Source organism: Dendropsophus ebraccatus, chromosome 10 (genome assembly GCF_027789765.1).
Source record: "Dendropsophus ebraccatus isolate aDenEbr1 chromosome 10, aDenEbr1.pat, whole genome shotgun sequence".
Taxonomy (NCBI): domain Eukaryota; kingdom Metazoa; phylum Chordata; class Amphibia; order Anura; family Hylidae; genus Dendropsophus; species Dendropsophus ebraccatus.
In genome coordinates, this window is record NC_091463.1 from 52177979 (window position 1) to 52196480 (window position 18502).

The 18502-nt window shown below is 39.6% G+C and overlaps 1 protein-coding gene across 5 annotated transcripts in view; it reads right to left on the reverse strand.

Moving 5' to 3' along the window:
* The window catches only part of TENM1 (teneurin transmembrane protein 1), a 316457-nt gene that overhangs the window by 62884 nt on the left and 235071 nt on the right, over positions 1-18502 (reverse strand). For all 5 annotated transcript variants that reach the window (XM_069986814.1, XM_069986815.1, XM_069986817.1 and 2 more), the window contains one exon: positions 2880-3034. In XM_069986814.1, coding sequence (XP_069842915.1) covers positions 2880-3034 — 155 coding nt within the window. The remainder of the gene's footprint in view (positions 1-2879; positions 3035-18502) is intronic.

Sequence of the window (18502 nt, forward strand, 5' to 3'; positions counted from 1 at the left end):
GCTAACGCAAAGTCTATAAAGCCATTGTGGATTGGGTAGCTTTGTATTATAGCAGAATATATATTATACTTTTTATATAATATATATTATACTTTTACTATATATAATTTTACTGGTCAGTTAACAGCTATAACACAGTGCTTAATAAAAGTCACATGTTCCATAGAAATCTTTAGTCTGGAGAAACCTCATTGAAATCTAGAATTATCTAGGTAAGCCTTGACCTATCCCCTATTGCAACTGATCTATATCATAAAAATGAAAGACTGTCTGTCTGTCTGTCCCGTATAGACTTCCAAACGTCTGAACCGTTTGACCCCAAATTTGGCACATAGATACATTGGGTGCCCAGGAAGGTTAGAGCGAAGGTCCAGTCCCCGCCTGGTGTACAGGAGGGGAGCGGGAAGAGTGCCCTATAGAGATAAATGGGAAAATCTCCACACACAGGTGTTATAATTAGCTGCAGCTCTGCCCAGCAGAAACGGCAGTTGGGAGCCTTAGCAACCAATAGGATTACTGCTTTCTTTTTTACAGGGAGCTGTGGTTGCTAGGGCAGCTGCCTCACTATATCTACAGAAATAACTGGTAGACCCCCTACTCCATCTACACAGTACATGTATACAGGGCCCCCTACTCCATCTAATTAGTACATGTATACAGGGCCCCCTACTCCATCTATACAATACATGTATACAGGACCCCCTACTCCATCTATACAGTACATGTATACAGGACCCCCTACTCCATCTATACAGTACATGTATACAGGACCCCTTACTCCATCTATACAGTACATGTATAAAGGACAGTATTACCAGCTGTTGCTGCCCTAAGCACTAAACCTGAGGACGCCCCATCCTCACTCACTAACTAGCATCAGGATAGGTAGATTGGTAGGTAATAGCTCCAGAGGTCACATTTAACACCGCCATATCACACCTGATCAATACCGCCATACCAGACCTGACCAATACAGCCACACTGTGACTGGATAACACCACCATATCAGACCTGACCAATACCGCCATACTGTGACTGGATAACACCACCATATCAGACCTGACCAATACCACCATACTGTGACTGGATAACACTGCCATACCAGACCTGACCAATACCGCCATACCAGACCTGACCAATACGGCCACACTGTGACTAGATAACAGCGCCATACCAGACCTGACCAATACCACTACACTGTGACTGGATAATACTGCCATACCAGACCTGACCAATACCGCCACACTGTGACTGGATAACGTTGCCATACCAGACCTGACCAATACCGCCACACTGTGACTGGATAACATCGCCACACCAGACCTGACCAATACCGCCATACTGTGACTGGATAACACTGCCATACCAGACCTGACCAATACCACCACACTGTGACTGGATAACACTGCCATACCAGACCTGACCAATACCACCACACTGTGACTGGATAACATCGCCATTCCAGACCTGACCAATACCACCATACCAGACCTGACCAATACCGCCACATTGTGAATGGATAACATCGTCATACCAGACCTGACCAATACCGCCATACTGTGACTGGATAACACCACCACACCAGACCTGACCAATACCGCCATACTGTGACTGGATAACACCGCCATACCAGACCTGAACAATACCACCATACTGTCACTGGATAACACTGCCACACCAGACCTGACCAATACCACCATACCGTGACTAGATAACACTGCCACACCAGACCTGACCAATACTACCATACCCCCCTTTCGAAAAGACACTAGATTTTCTGGCAAGTCTGAACAGGAGGTGGAAGACTAGAAAAAAATAAATAAATAAAAAGTTGTTTCCTTCCCTCTGCTCCCTGGTGCTGCCCTAGGCAGTGTCCTGTATACCTGCAGGGTCGTATTTACCATTAGGCACTCGAGTGCCTAATGGTAAATACGACCCTGCAGGTATACAGGACACTACAGGTATACAGGACCCCAAAACAATACACTACAGGTGCACGGGACCTCCACTAACTATATACTACAGGTATACAGGACCCAAACTATACACTACAGGTATACAGGACCTTCACCAACTCTATACTACAGGTATACAGGACCCCAAAAGTATACACTACAGGTAGAAAGGAAATCCATCAACTATATACTACAGGTATACAGGACCCCAAACTATATACTACAGGTATACAGGAACCCAAAACTATACACTACAGGTATACAGGAACCCAAAACTCTATACTACAGGTATACAGCACCTCCACCAACTCTATACTACAGGTATCCAGGATCCCAAACTATACACTACAGGTATACAGGACCCTAAAACTTACATAACTTACATAATTATTACATAATAATAATTGACATCCCGCTGTGAGTATGTATTCTCATTGGGATGAACTGGCACTGGATCCACAGCAGATTTTGCTGCGAATTTGCAGCGTGAAATCCGCTGCGGATCCGGTGTGTATGAAGGCACCCTTAGGCCACGATCACACTACGTATTTTTACAGTAAACAATGGCCGTTGTTAAAGGTTGCAACGGTCGCTGTTTATTGACAGTGTGAAACCACACTAGTGTATATGGAACAACGGCCTTAATGTAATACACTCTGTATACATGCGTTTCATGCGGCCGCACAAAATAATTGACAGGTCTATTTTGTGAGGCCGCTATTCAGTGAACAGCGGCCGTACAAAATAGACTATGCACACAATGTAAAATACGGCTGCCGGCTGTACTTTACATTGTGTGCTATAGCTAATTGGAGTGGGGTCACACAACAACATTTTTTTTCCCTATGCTTGCCCCTTCTCCCTTTGTAACCCCAAATGTGTGAACCCTACATGTTTAAATAAACTTCAATAAACATGTCTTACCCGACTGATGTCCATTCCAGAGTCACAGCTTAGGGGCTGAGTTGAAGTTAACCCATTGAGACCTATGACTGTTGAAATGATGCCTCTATCATCAATTTTCCGAATCATGGTGCCATCAACAAAGTAAATAAACCCATGAGCATCCACAGTAATACCTGTTGGTGAGACTTAAAATTAGTCTAGGTAATCATCAACAATTATAACATTAAACACAATGAAAGCATTACATATATCCAGGTGGAGCACTCAATAGCATGCTTCTCTCCCTGGCTGTGACTCAAATCCAACCGATTTACTCTATTATAGTTTATAGAGGGAATCAGCTGGATCTCATGGCTGGCTGGGGAGTAAAACGCACTGTATCACCCGGCTATGTCTTGATCACAGAGGGTCTCAGGAGTGAGAACCCATGCAATCTTTAACTTTTGAAATGTCTGGGGAGAGTCTCAGGAGTTTTTGCATTGCTCTATCTCTGCATTAAGATAACGTAAACACACAGGATAGTATGAGTTGTGCCAAGCGATGATCTCAGCTTTGTTAATCTGACAAGCTTGGCTCTGTGGTCTGTTACTTACAGATATAAGCACAAATGCCATGGTAAAATATGTTTTAATAGCAATACGTACAACAGTTTACTAATGCAAGGCTTGGTTTACAGAATATATTAAGGGTTTCTAAATGTACAATGTATATCCTGAATAAAGTCTGCAACACATGCTACTGTATGCAATAGCATATGTCAATAATTGCTTCTCTAGTATGTCTATTACTATTACTATTATTTTCTCCGGTGGACACAAGAAACCCCAATCAAACACTGAAGCTACAGTATGTCATTATTCATATATAGATGTAGGAATAGGCCCACATCTATTTGGTGGGTATTGTACTATTACAAATATTCACTCCTGACTTCTAACGCTCTCATCAGTATTCATGATATATACAGGTTGGGTAAAAGCTACTGTATAGATCCAAGAAATAATCCATCAGAGGGTCTATACAACACAAAAGGAACAGTAAAGATTCATCTTTTACCTCCTATTCCTTATTATACATAATTATATTTAATGAAACTGACTGTCTTTTAAAGGCTGATATCACCGGCCATGATATAAAGTGACATTATATCTACAATACTTGAGATAAAATATTTTATTTATTTCTGTTACCAAATTAAATGTTGGAAGAATAGGCTGAGTGACAACTTCTGTCTGACATTACTTGGCACCATTCTCCAACATCTGCCAATTCAAACACTGGCATTTCTGTGACTAAAACAGAAACCAAGATTGAGAAAATGTCCCATGACATGTTAACGTTTTAAAGTGATGGGAGCACTGTCAGGAGATTAATTATCTACCCTTTCACTCAGGGCATAGTCCTAATGATGTGCTGGTAGAATATCTGGCTGGAAAATGGTTGCACGCTGTAAATCTGAACATTTAAACAGTATGTTTTTTTTTTCCTTTTCAGTTTAAGGCTAAATTCACACGTAACAGATCCGCAGTGGATTTCACATTGCGGGTTTGCAGCGAAATCTGCTGCGATTCCAGGCAAGGTCATTCCTAATAGGGTTACATACGCTGTACTGATTGGCTGAGCGGGATGTCAGGATGCTAGGAGCCACAGGAGGTGGCTGGAGCGTGGACCAGGTAATGTATGCACCGGGCTGCCGTGGGTTAAGGGGCATACTCACAGCGGAATGAGAATCCAAGTATGTAACCCTATTCAGTATGACAGTAAGGGATTCACAGCGGATTTACATGTTAATCTGGCCTTAAAGTGTATTTAAATATTTTTTACATTGGCAGAATTAAGTATGCCGGTGGTGCCCAAATTTCCTACTTCGAGAACTACTCTACATACGTCACTAAGATATGGTACGGTCAAGATCCATATTTAGTTATTTAGTAAAAAGAAACAAATATACACCATTTTGGTGGGAGAGACATTTTGGGGATGGGATGGTAAAGTCGGAGGTTGGGTTAAAACTATGAAAACTCAGGTGGGGTGTCAGCTGAAGCACCTGGTGGAGAAGAAGAGTAGCAGGGAATATGGGATAGTTGTTGGAAAGGATGTCATCAGAGCGTTCTACAAGCTGCTCACTTCCGTAGCTAGACTATACCAGCCTGCTACATTAGGGAAGCAAATATAAGCTACAGGTCCAGGCCTTGCTCATCTGACAGCTGTTTTTTCTTAAAGAATGAAAGGTGACCAATCATGCAGAATTTCTACAGGACCGATGAAGCAAACAACCTTCAATGAACAAACTCACATCGGGCTACAATTCAATGCTACTGCCTCAATAACCAGGCCCAGGGATACTAAAATTGTAGTTCAAAAATTGAGATTTTAGTTTTCGGCCATATAGCCCAGCCCTAATTTGACTATTCACACTTCCCGAAAAACACACACACAAGCACACACACACACACTTGGGCATTCCCTAGGGTAGTATCCTTTGGTAAGAACCACCACTTTTACCAGCAAACCCAAGCATGCACAAACCTTTGGAGGGTTGAACTGTGTATAGGCACAACACTATATCATACAAGAAAGAAGATACCCATATACATGAGTACAGATATCCATATCGAAATGCCTTAAACAAAATTGCTGGTTTGTGTGTAGAGCTCTACTGGAGGACGACCATAGACCAATGTAGATCTTAAATTGTTAGTGTCAAATTAGCTTTAGACATGAAAGTAAAGGAATCTGAAAGTATCCAAATAGTGTAAAAGTAAACTACGTATTGCATATTCAAAAGCACTGGGGCAACACTCTTTACTAGGCAATCAATAAAGTTTGACATATCCACTCTATTATAGTCTAATGCTAAGTTTACACGGAACGATAATTCGCCCGATCGTACGAATAACGATTTCGAAGTAACGGTCGCTTAAGCCTATCTCACACATAGGTAAAATCAGTGAACGACTGTTTACACGGAACGATCAGCGAATTTTTTGCGAACGACGAACGACGATTTAAGAACATGTTAAAAGATCAAAATGAACGATTTATCGATCGTTCGTCGCGTTTACACGTACGATTATCATTCGAACTCGATCATTATTGCGAAAATTCCCCCGATAATCGTTCCGTGTAAACCCAGCATTATGGTGCGTTTACACGGAGAGATTTATCTGACAGATTTTTGAAGCCAAAGCCAGGAACAGACTATAAACAGGGTGCAGGTCATAAAGGAAAAACCTGAGATTCCCTGTCTTTTCAAGTCCATTCCTGACTTTGGCTTCTAAAATTGGTCAGATAAATCTGCCTGTGTAAATGCACCATCAGGGTCCATTTACACAGAAAGATTATCTGACAGATTATCTGCCAAAGATTTGAAGCCAAAGCCAGAAACAGATAATAAACAGAGATCAGGTCATAAAGAAAAGCCTGGGATTTCTCCTCTTTTCAAATCCATTCCTGGATTTGGCTTCAAATCTTTCTGTGTAAATGGACCCTAAGGAGCAACTTAATCAGATCTGCTGATGGGCTGGGGAGTGGAGCATGCTGCTGCAAGCTTTACCTGGGTATAGTTTAGGATCACAGCAGGTCTCAGGAATGAGACCCAATGTGAACTTTAACGTTTCACGTGTCTGATGACATGTTAATATTCAGTTTATCTGACACTAATGCTTTAATTTTCCATGTTATTCATTGTGGTCACTCACAAAATATATACCTAATAAGGTGAAGTGCAGCATCTTTTGTTTGGGTTCCCAAGGAGAAGAGCATGCTAAAAACATTAAACCAAGCATGTCTTTAAGTATGCTTTCCCTAGACTGCATCTTTAAGTATTTTTCCTTCTTAAAGTGTCACTGTCATGAATTTGTTTTTGCATAAATCAATAGTCCAGGCGATTTTAAGAAACTTTGTAATTGGGTTTATTAGCCGAAAAATGAATTTTTATCATGAAAAAGCAGTTTGAAGCTCTCCCCCCTGTCTTCATTGTTCTCCTATGGAGAGAGGGAAATAAAACACCAAAACAGGACAACAAAGAGTTAATCTACAAATACCTCACCCTTTATCTCCTCTGACAGCACTGACCTCTCTGACCTCTGAATACCTCTGTCACCAAGCTCCGTGTTTGTGTAATCCTTTGTTCTCAGCTCTCAGGCTCCTCCCTCCTCCCCTTCTATAGAACAGACAGGGTTGTGTCTGATGCAACAAGTCACAATTTCCTGATTTTTTCAGTGGATGATAGAAAGGAGAGGGGGGGGGGGGGGCTGGGAAACGGCTTTTTGAATGCAGATAATGGCATAATTGCCTAATAAACCTAATTACAAGGTTTCTTAAAATCGCCTGGACTATTGATTTCTGCAAAAAAAAATTTCACGACAGTGACTAAGTCTTTATAGTGTTCATTTAGTTCATTTAGAGACTTGATTATTACAAAACATTATTTTTGGCATAATAACCCAACAAACTTTTTCAAATAAACAAACAATATTGTGAATGGGCACAATCTCTCTGTGTGTCTGTGAAGTTTTTTTTTTTAACTTTAATTATATCTTGGAGGATCTAAAGATGTGCGCAACTTCTGAAATCATTTGAATAAGCAAATCACTGCACTTCCTGCATTTAAGTGGTAAGTATCAGATTAAGTGGGATGTTAATTGACAAAACAGGATGTAGTTAAACCTCTCATCAACTATGTAATTACATTTCCCTTCATATATATGTTTTGCTGCCCACTGTAATCTAGCTTCTAAATTCTGTGTCCATGTAATTGAAATGAACACTTTTTGTGCAGAGAAGTCATGTATGTCATGTTTCTCACATATGTAAACTTCAGCATCTACTTATCCACAATATTGTAATATATATATATATATATATATATATATATATATATATATTTCATTCATGAAAACAAATTGCTGAGTTACTCTACGGCTATGTTCACACTACTTTTTTTTTTTTTTTAAATCTTTAAAATAACGTCTGTTATTTTGAGGATTGTCCGCCCATCAGTGCAATAACAGCTGCTGGAACATTATTCTAGTTTAGGTGGACAAATTGGCCTTTAGTTGTGTCTTTAACCCCTTCAAGACAGAGCCCTTTGATGCACAAAAATCCGGGGTCAGAATAATGCAATGTTCCTCCTGGCCTTCTAAGAGCCATAGCGCTTTTATTTTTCTACCTACAGGGCTGGTTGGGGAGTCATTTTTTGTACCATGATCTATTGTTTTTATTAATATCATTTTCGTGAAACAGAAAAATTTTGATTGCTTTTTATTAATTTTTTTGGATATATAATTTAATTCTATTAAACTTTTATTGGGAGGGGGTTTATAAGAGTTTTTTTAATACTTTTAAAACCTTTTTTTTTATTACACTTTTATTCACTGTAAAATATGCAATCACTAGATTGCATATACTTATCTATGCTATGGCATAGCATAACATAAATCAGTGTTATCGGCGATCTATGCATAGAGCATGGCGGGATCGCAGCTGACACTCAATACCTCCGACCCCGGACACTGATGTGAGCGGGATTGCTCTCACTGCAGCGATCCCGCTCACATAAGGAAGCCCCGTCAGAGCAGGAACATATATATACATTCCTACTGCACGGGGCATGTGCAATGGGAACCTATATATACCGATTACTGATGGTAAGGGGTTAATTAAAAAGTCCATTGGATTTTATAATAAAAACAGAGAAAGGACGATGAAAAAAGAAAAACTGTGTGTGAACAACTAAAAAAGAATGTCCACTGTTTGCAAAAGACGTCCAAAAATAATTGACTTAATCATTAATTTGATGTATGCACAGACAACATCCGTCATTTTATGCACTGTGTGCATTGGACACCAATTATTTCATTGACTTTAATGCATTGCAGTCAGTTAAATCGCAACAATAACGGACATCTTTTTAAATAGAAAAAACGGACGCCTTTTCTCTTTTTTTGATGTTGTGTGAACAAAGCCTAACAAAAATAAAATTTTCATTGTACCTGTAACTGAAATGACTTAATGAGTAGGTGAGTTACTGTAGGTGCCTGCCATAGCCACTATATGGCAAATTGCCTCATTTATACATTACAAAAAAAAATAAAATAAAAAATAATGATTTCTTTTCACAACCAGTTGCATTCTATGTCTAAATGGCTAATAATACTATTGTTTCAAGATCTTAAGAAGCTGTCTTCTTATTGTAATTTACTGAGTGATTGTCTGTCCGATAACTGTCATTCTGGGCTTTAGGAAATGTATTCTGAAACTCCTGTCTTAGGCAACAAGGTAATTACAATTGTTAGATTATATTTCCTACTAGGCAGTGTACTAGTACTGGTATTTTATGTAAGAAAAAGGAAAGCAACCAATACCAGCGCCACTGACAAATATATTACTCATTTAATAGTTTCAGGGAAGAACAAAATAGAGGAAAATTGGTGGTACTTCACAAATAATACAGTCTAAATAAAGATGCAATAGAAAACGATGCAGCACTCACCAAAAATAGGACTTTATTATAATTTCGTTAAAGGGGTTATCCAGAGTTAGAAAAGCATGGCCACTTTCTTCCAGAGAAAACATGACTCTTGTCTCCAGTTCACATGTGGGTTGGGTATTAAGCTCCATTTATTTCAATGGAACTGAGTTGCAAAACCCCACCCAAACTGGAGACAACAGTGGTACAGTCTCTGGTAGAAAGTGGCCATGTTTTTCTAAGGCTGGTTAACCCCTTTAACCTCTTCAAGACAGAGCCCTTTGATGCACAAAAGTCCGGGTCAAATTAATGCAATGTTCCTCCCCACCTTCTAAGAACCATAGCGCTTTTATTTTTCCACCTACAGGGCTGGCTGGGGAGTTATATTTTGCGCCAGGATCTATAGTTTTTATTAATATAATATTGGTGTAGCAGAAAATTTTTGATTGCTTTTTATAAATTTTTTATGATATATAATTTGAATAAAGTCAGCAATCTTGGTGTTTTTTTTCCCTGTTTACATTGTTCACCGTGCGGGAACAATAATGTTATATTTTAATAGATCGGATAATTAGGGGGGTAAGGGGTCTTCTAAAATTTTCTTGGGAGGGGGGTTATAATGGGTTTTTTAATACTTGTATAAAACTTTTTTTATAACACTTTATTTTTTTTTACACTTTTATCACTGTAAAAGATGCAATCAATAGATTGCATGTACTGATCTATGCTACGCCATAGCATAGCATAGATCAGTGTTATCGGTAATCTATGTATAGAGTCTGCCTGAGAGCAAACTCTATACATGGATCGATGAACCAACAGGACGGAGGTAAGGAGCTTACATCCACCTGTCAGCACATACGATCAGCATGGCTGCGGGGGTCCCGATCACTCAGTGACAGATGCTTGATCTGTCACTAAGCACCTTAAACACCGTGATCGCTGTAGATCACGGCATTTAAGGGGTTAATGAGAGTAAGCTGCGGAATCCCAGCTGACTTACATTATCTCCGGCCCTGGATTCAGTGATGTGAGCGGGATCGCTCTCCCTGCAGCGCTCCTGCTCACATCAATAACCCTGTCATTCAGGAACGTATATATATAATCCAACTGCACTGGGTATGTGCAGTAGGAACGTATATATACAGATTTCTGACGTGAAGGGGTTAATAATACACATAGGTTGCTTAAGGCATCAGGCCCGAGACACCAAGCCCCAACCAACATCTGGGTATTGTTACACATTGTGATAATGTGTAAGATTTGGTGATTTATGGTTTGTGCAACTATTCTTTTTGTCTATTTCCCTCTTGTACTAAATGTATTATTAAAACATTGGGAGGAATAAATAAAAAAAGTGGTTTCCATACACTTGGTTGGCTGTACTTGCGGCAGGTTTGGCCGTCAGTATAAGGTGTTTGGGGCTCTCCAGACTGACCACAAACAAATAATGTCAGTGGAGATAGGGGAGCGAGTGTGATGAAAAGTCCTGCCTGACCCCTTTTGTTCTAGAAGAGATGAACTGCCGTAAGAGCTGTGGCTTAACCCTCCCCATAGAGAGCATAGGAACAATTGGCAGTGCAGAATGTTCCTGTGTATGGGAGCACAGCGGCTGGGCGGGAGAGATAACTGACAATCGAGCAATTGTTCGGCCATTGAAGGTGTATGGCACCTTTAGACTAGACAAACCACAAATGCACCACATGTGTAAATTGGTGCACCTAAATACTGTGTGGTTTTAGTTTGCACCATCTCCAAATAGGTTTAGTTATTGGCATATTTGTAGTGAAATTTGGTGTATTTGTGAAATGCTCCTTTGTAAAACAAAGTGAAAAGGTGTCCAAAAGTGTCTACATTGAGAGTAGTGATTTTCTTGTTCAAAGTATGAGAAGAATACCGCACTCTCCAAATCTTTTTTTTCCCTTTACTCCAAAAGGGAAAGGCACTAGATGCAAGGAGATCAGTGTTCAGCAGATGCTGGAAGGAGAGAAACAGCTTTTTTTGCGGGTTAATTCCCACTTACTTTTGCCAGAAGAGGCCAGAGGAAACTGGAATTAAGCAGCAAAATGGCTGTTGACGCCTTTTTCCAGCAACTGCTGAATACATATTTCCCTGCATGGAGTGCCTTGCTTTATTAGGAATAAATGGAGAAAAACATTTGGGGAGTGCCACATTCTGCTTTTACTACTCTCATCGTGCTTGTGCTCAAACCTGTGAAACTACCTTCATAATTTTATGCTGAGCACCACATCATCTCCTGTATTGGACTATCCAGGGCGGACTATGTTAGGGTGACTCACTACACACTGCTGACTACACAATAGTATTGCAGGTTGTGTGATATCCCAAGGTCTTTGTGATGTCTCTATGAGCGATAGTGATATGAGAATGGCGCTTTGTGATGTCTCAATAGGGGATCTGTGATGTCACACTGGTCGTTCAACCTTCTGGTCAACTCTGCAGTCAACTCCTGAGGAAAGTTTGATGTTAATATATACAAATTTAATCATCTGCAAAATATAATATCAATATTGTTACATACTCATTATTGTTCAGTCACATGTAAGAGCTATCAAGCACGTTCTTGGTGAGCTAAGTGACAGCACCAAAGGCCAAGCATTGTATACAGTACATGCTTGCTGGCAATCTGCACAGTTGGTGCTTTTAAGCATTTGCAAAGTAACTCTATTCAATGTTTCCATGTGCCATTCCTGCCAAGGATTTCTTCACTGTCTTAGAGACACAGGTAGAATTGAAACTCTCCTGAACAGAGATCTAAATTGAAAATCTCTCCATTGTGGTCTGCTCTCAGTCTTCAGGGAGATGCATTTTCAAAGATTACAAATAAAATAAAGAATTGTGGAAACACCCAATTACTAAGAATGCCATTTATTACATCTTATCTGGGGCATCCAATAATTTGATCTGCCTCCATGGTTGAAAGTTGGAAGACAGATTTGTTAACCTCTTCAGCTTACTGTAGTAGGAAACGGTACGAGTCTGTTAGCATACACCTCAATGGTAAATTTCCATACATTATTGTTTCCTAAGTGTGATACAAGGTGCATGGTGTTAAAGGGACTTTATTGTCACTCTTCTTTCCTTCATTTATACAGTCGATATCTCCATTAAGTCTCCTCAAGGGTTTACATCTGCCTTCTGCCACCTGTTCAACATTTAAATTATAATGTTTAAGCAGAGATTCTGGTGAGACAGCAGTTTACTCTAGCCACCAGGAGGCTTTTAATCACAAACAAAGTGTTGCAATACTATTTTTTTAATTTATTTATTTCCTGAATTAGAACATGGAAGGGAATTAAATTTGAAAGAAAAAAAAAATCAATGGTACCTTGGAGCCAGATTGGGAATCCTAATTAGAATCCTAAATATGAGTGTAAAAGGATAAAAGGGGTTAAGAACAAGCTCCAAGTATCTAAGTAATAATCAAATATCCCACTGCGCAAAATTGAGTAGCCCATGGAGCAGCATTACGCACTTCCAATTACTGCCTGTTGTCTGTCACACCCAGAATGCAAAATAAAGTTCAAAGTCAAAGTGAATCAAGTTAATTGATGCAAAGTTCTGGATGACTTGTAAAACTCAGCAAAGCTCAAACTTCTGAGAACATATACTTAATGTTTTAAGCTAATCGTATGACTGTTTTACAAGTCTATGAAATAAATGTAATAATGTTATGAAAGTATCATGTATGTATAGAAGAGCTTTATTTTGTTCTTAGGTTATATAATCTACATAAATAAACCACAGCAATGTACTTGCCAACAGTCTCAGGACAATGCTAGGCTGTAAAGGTGGAAAGCTTTATGCTAATCCAACCCAAAAGGTGTGAACTGGGGATGGTGTCCTTAGGTATATCAAGGTTTTTCTTAGGCATTTACATGGGCAGGGAGTAAAGGCCGTATTACACGGCCCACGGATCGGTCAGCTACGGTCTTGCTTCCTTCTCGATCCCTGTTCACTGCACTGTGCTATGACACGCACAGACAGCGATTGAAAAGCAGCAGGAGGGGCCACCAAAACAATCCGTAGATTGTTTGGGTGGACCCACTAAAGTCAATTGTAGCAGAAGAATTATGATCTTTCAACATATTAAAGGCCACGATTAGCCAAAATTGTGCATGTCGGCTGATGATTTCCTTTCAAAATGTACTATTACACTGAATGATTATTGGCCTGAACGGATGGTGATCGGCTATGTACAGACAATAATCATTCAGTGTAATAGGGTCTTAAATGTTCTTCAGATTTTGCCTGTTTCTTTTCTTTAAAAAACACTTTTTTCTGGGCAAATGGAAATGGAGACAGCAAAAGTACAGTATTATGTTAGTAACCCACATGAAAATCAATTTCTTTCATGAAACTTGTATATTAGTATGGGAAGAAATACGGTCATTGTCTGATTACCCCTAGCATCATGGTGTGTCTAGTTCTGTTAGCCTTTGCTAATATACAGTATACAATGGGCCTCAATTAGTAAAAATATCTAATCAGAAGACCGCATTTGTTGCATACAGCAATAAATGCCTTTTGTTTTACAGTAAGGCAAAAAGATCACTAATCTCAGGGAGACCAGCCAAAGAAGACACTGTTGGCTGCCGGTTAAAGCATTCAATACAGTGAACTCTTAGGTGCATTGCCCCCGGAAAACAGCAATATGCAAAATGTCCGCAGAGCCTCAGTTACAAGTCTCTAAACACAGAACTAGCCAGATATCCTTCTAGGGAAGGACCTAGCAAAGAGATGGCTCCTGTAAGGAATCCACCAAAGCCAGGTATCCATCCACAAACAGCTGTTTTAGGGGGGTTGCCCCTCATCAGTGTGGAGTAGGATTTTGGCTGGGTGGGAGCAATGCCTAGTAAAAAAAAAAATACGGCAAACAGATGACTGATCTCGGGACCAGACACTATTGGCTGCAGCAGTTGGATATTGACTGAAGGGGCCATTTAATATGGTGGTCTCTGTACAGGAGCCATCCCTTTGCTAGGTCCTTCCCTGGAGGGATATCTGGCTAGTCCCATATTTTGAGACTTGTAACTGAGGCTCCAGGGACTTTTCTTTTTTTGCACATTTTTGTTTTACAGGGAACACTCTGGATGCTTTATTGGAAGAATTCCCAATGAAGCATGAATGGCCTATAAGTCTCCGTATATCTTTATTAAACTTTCCTCAAGGATATCTTACAGTCATTCCTGGGCATTTTGGTCAGTCTGTTAGTAACTATATTAAATGTAGGGAGTCGTCATGCTTTCTAGATACGTTTAACACCACTCTCTTTTTATAATAAATAGACTTTTGTTTTTACATTGAATTATATCTTCTGACTCACCTTTGTGTAACACTACCAGACAATTTCAGTCTTTTGTAATGGTAGCCATATTTGCTCTGTATTATTGGGGGAGGGCAGCTTAGCACTGAAGTCTTTACAGCTGGCCAATAAAATTTGATTTTATTTATTTAGATTACTGAGTATTTTCCAGTGAGCATCATATTTTACAGTGGACCTATTTATTATTCTCATCTGACTGTCCACAGTATGGTGATTATTATTATTTTAGACAATGTTGCACTTTAAATCACTTCCACAGCATAAACCTTTAAGAGGTATGGTGTGCACCTGACAATTCATAGCTTGGTACGCAGAATATATAGTATAAACTGGGTTGAACATCTGCTGAGCCCGTGGATCACATATGCTAGTCAGAATTTTTCTTATATTACAGTTGCATGCTAATCTCTTCTGGCTCTTCTGTTATACAGTATGTTAAATTAAGGCATAGGGAGCAATTATTTTAGGAACAAATTAAATGTAGCCTTCCAGGAATATACCAAGTATTTACTATGATGTGAAAACACTGCCATACAAACTTGTGGGCAAAAACAATATCTTTCTATGGCATGGATTTACATACAAATACTGGTTAGTAATTGAGTCAGGGGCAATACACCATGTTCAGCATATGCAGCTGCACAGGGGACTAGAAAGGCTTCAGATCTCAAATACTTACTGCTAAAGGGGCTATCCAGAATTAAAGAAACAAAGCTCCTTCTTTTCAGAAACAGCACCACTATTGTCATCTTGTGTTTTGAAGCTCAGTTTCACTGAAGTGAATGCAGCCAAGTTGTAGTACCACATATTACCTGAGGTCAAGTGTGGCACTATTTCTGGAGGTCCGCAAAATAAGTTAGGAATCTGCTAAACAAAAGAGGCCTCTACTGTACTTAAACAATACAAATCTCTTTACTGATAACAATTCAGACTAAAATCACACAATGGAGTAAAGTTATACACACAAGAGGTACTGTCATGATAGAAAATCACAAATATATAAAACAGTATACAATACACAGGCTGCACCTTGATTGGGGCTCTATTTTGGTATTCCTACATAAGCAGCTGGTGTATAGTATCAATATATACAGTTATACTTTTTTAAATATTTTGTGATTTTCTATCATGGCAGTAACTCTTGTGTGCATAATTTTACTCCATTGTGTGGTTTTAGTCTGAAATGTTATCAATAAAGAGATTTGTATTGTTTAAGTACAGTAGTGGCCTCTTTTGTTTAGGAAGTTGTTCATGGTGACCTGGGGCAGGTTAGGTGGTCTTTATAGGAAAATAAAGTTAGGAACCTGGTACACTCAGGGTAGCAACATGTGACAGTAAGGGTCCTATTCCACCTGACGATTATCGATCAGATAATCGTTAAATCATTCGAATCTAAACGATAATCGTTCGGTTGAAATGCAGTTAACGATTAACGACCGAACGAGAAATCGTTGATCGCTTTATAAGACCTGGACCTATTTTTATTTTTGCTCATTCGCAAAACGTTCGCAAATCGTTCGCATTAAATAAGACATCGTTCGGTCATTCGCAATAGATACGAACGCAATAGCGAAGGAAAAACGATCGCAATTACGATCATAAGTAACGATTATCGTTCCATGGAAATGAGTGAACGTTTTCAGGTCTTTCGCAATAGCGGTCGTTTGAGGTTGTTAATCCTTAACGATTATGCAAACGATAATCGTCCGGTGGAATAGGGCCCTTAGCAGCAAAAGGTTTCTTGGAGATGGGCATGGGAGCATAAAGCATAAAAGGAACCATCCACAACTATTACAGCTGTAGTAAATGTACTACTTTGTTTCATATGTCTATCTGTTTTGCACATCTATATATCTATTAATCAATATGTTTAGTGTTTATGAACTTTTGACAAATGTTTACATATTTGATTACTTTTGTGTGTAAGTGTATTTGATATTAATGTCTATGCTATGTAAAAATGTAATGTTTGTAATGTCAATGTTTCTTGCTTACTCACTGAAACTTTATTTGTGAATCTGAAACTTAAAAATTTTCAATAAAAACTATTGAAACAGAAAAATGTATATATTTCAGTGCAGGCCATATTGTTTATGTCGCAGGGGGCAAATTTCCCATGTTGTTGCTAGAGATGAGTGAACTTTTCAAAAGTTCGGTCCGACTGAATTTCGGATTTTTTCGGATTTCATAGTTTAAAGCATCTTTATGATACGGGGGTAGTGTATTTGGTTGAATTTAGGGCTCTACATGTCAGTAACATCATTATCTTTTCAATAACTTAAAGTCAATTTTTTTTTTCTAGACTTCAATGTTCACCATTACAGGGTCTATGAAGAAACTCACCATTACAGGGTCTATGCAGGAAATTCCCCATTACAGGGTCTATGCAGGTAAAATGTCACAAATGCAATAGTCATTTGAGTCCAGTACAGGAGCAGCAGTAGTCAACATGGAGGCCAGGCAGGAGCAGCAGTAGCCAACATGGAGGACAGGTAGGAGCAGCAGTAGCCAACATGGAGACCAGGCAGAAGCAGCAGTAGCCAACATGGAGGCCAGGCAGGATTAGCAGTAGCCAACATGAAGACCAGGCAGGAGCAGCATTAGCCAACATGGAGGCCAGGAGGAGCAGCAGTAGCCAACACGGAGGCCAGGCAGGAGCAACAGTAGTCAACATGGAGGGCAGGCAGGATCAGCAGTAGCCAGCATGGAGGCCAGCCAGGAGCAGCAGTAGCCAACATGGAGGGCAGGCAGGATCAGCAGTAGCCAACATAGAGGCCAGGCAGGAGCAGCAGTAGCCAACATGGAGATCAGGCAGGAGCAGCAGTAGCCAACAAGTAGGCAAGAGCAGGCACACCAGTAGTCAACCTAGGTGCCAGTTAAGGCCCAGACACACTTTCAATCAGAAGGGTCCAAGTATAGAAATTGGGTATATATATATATATATATATATATATATATCACTTTTTTTTAAGATACAATGCTATACACCTGAACCAGGTATGATATACACACTATCAGAAGTATAGGACTTGTATATTTGTACTGCACGTTTTGGTTCCGTGTTCCCTTTTCCAATGCCTAATCTATCTATCTTTCGACCTCTCTATATTTCTCTCTCATTCACTAGATGTTTCTCCTCTCCGCTTTCCTAATCTTTCCTTTCCCACAATATCTTTTCAGTAGTCTGTAGTACACAATAACAGCAGCTTGCTTCTTCTCTCTCCCTCTACACACTGCGTGGTGCGGTCATGTGATCGCTCCTTTTAAAGCAATACCAACATCACACAGGGGGGGTGGGCTAGTACAAGATCCCTGCTGATTGGATGTGTTCCAGGCCTCATGGGAAAGCGCTTTTCCCACCCGGAACACTTTCTGCTTTCTAGAATGGCAGCTGCCATTTTAGAAAGCAAGAAAAAAAATCGGAGCGGATTTCCAAAAATCCGAATCCGATCGGACTCGGATATTTGGGAAAATCCGAATCGGATCCCATACCGGTTCGCTCATCTCTATTTGTTGCTGTATAGTGGTGCTCTAGAGTCCACCCCTGAATCACATGTAATTTATAATAAGGTACGACGTATTTCATAGGTGTTATACGGGTTCCAATAATTCATAGAGTATTGTTACCTTAATAAATATTTTATTTATATACGTTGGTAATTCAGTGTAATCATCTATTGTACAATGAACTGCTTCCTAGAGGTAGATGTAAAAAACGACCTACAGCACAGGTCATGTTTTCAGGGCACCACGTAACTAGGGAAATTGTTTAGTGCTAATTAGGACTTTGGTAATTGAGTGCTTTGCTGTAAAAGTCTCATG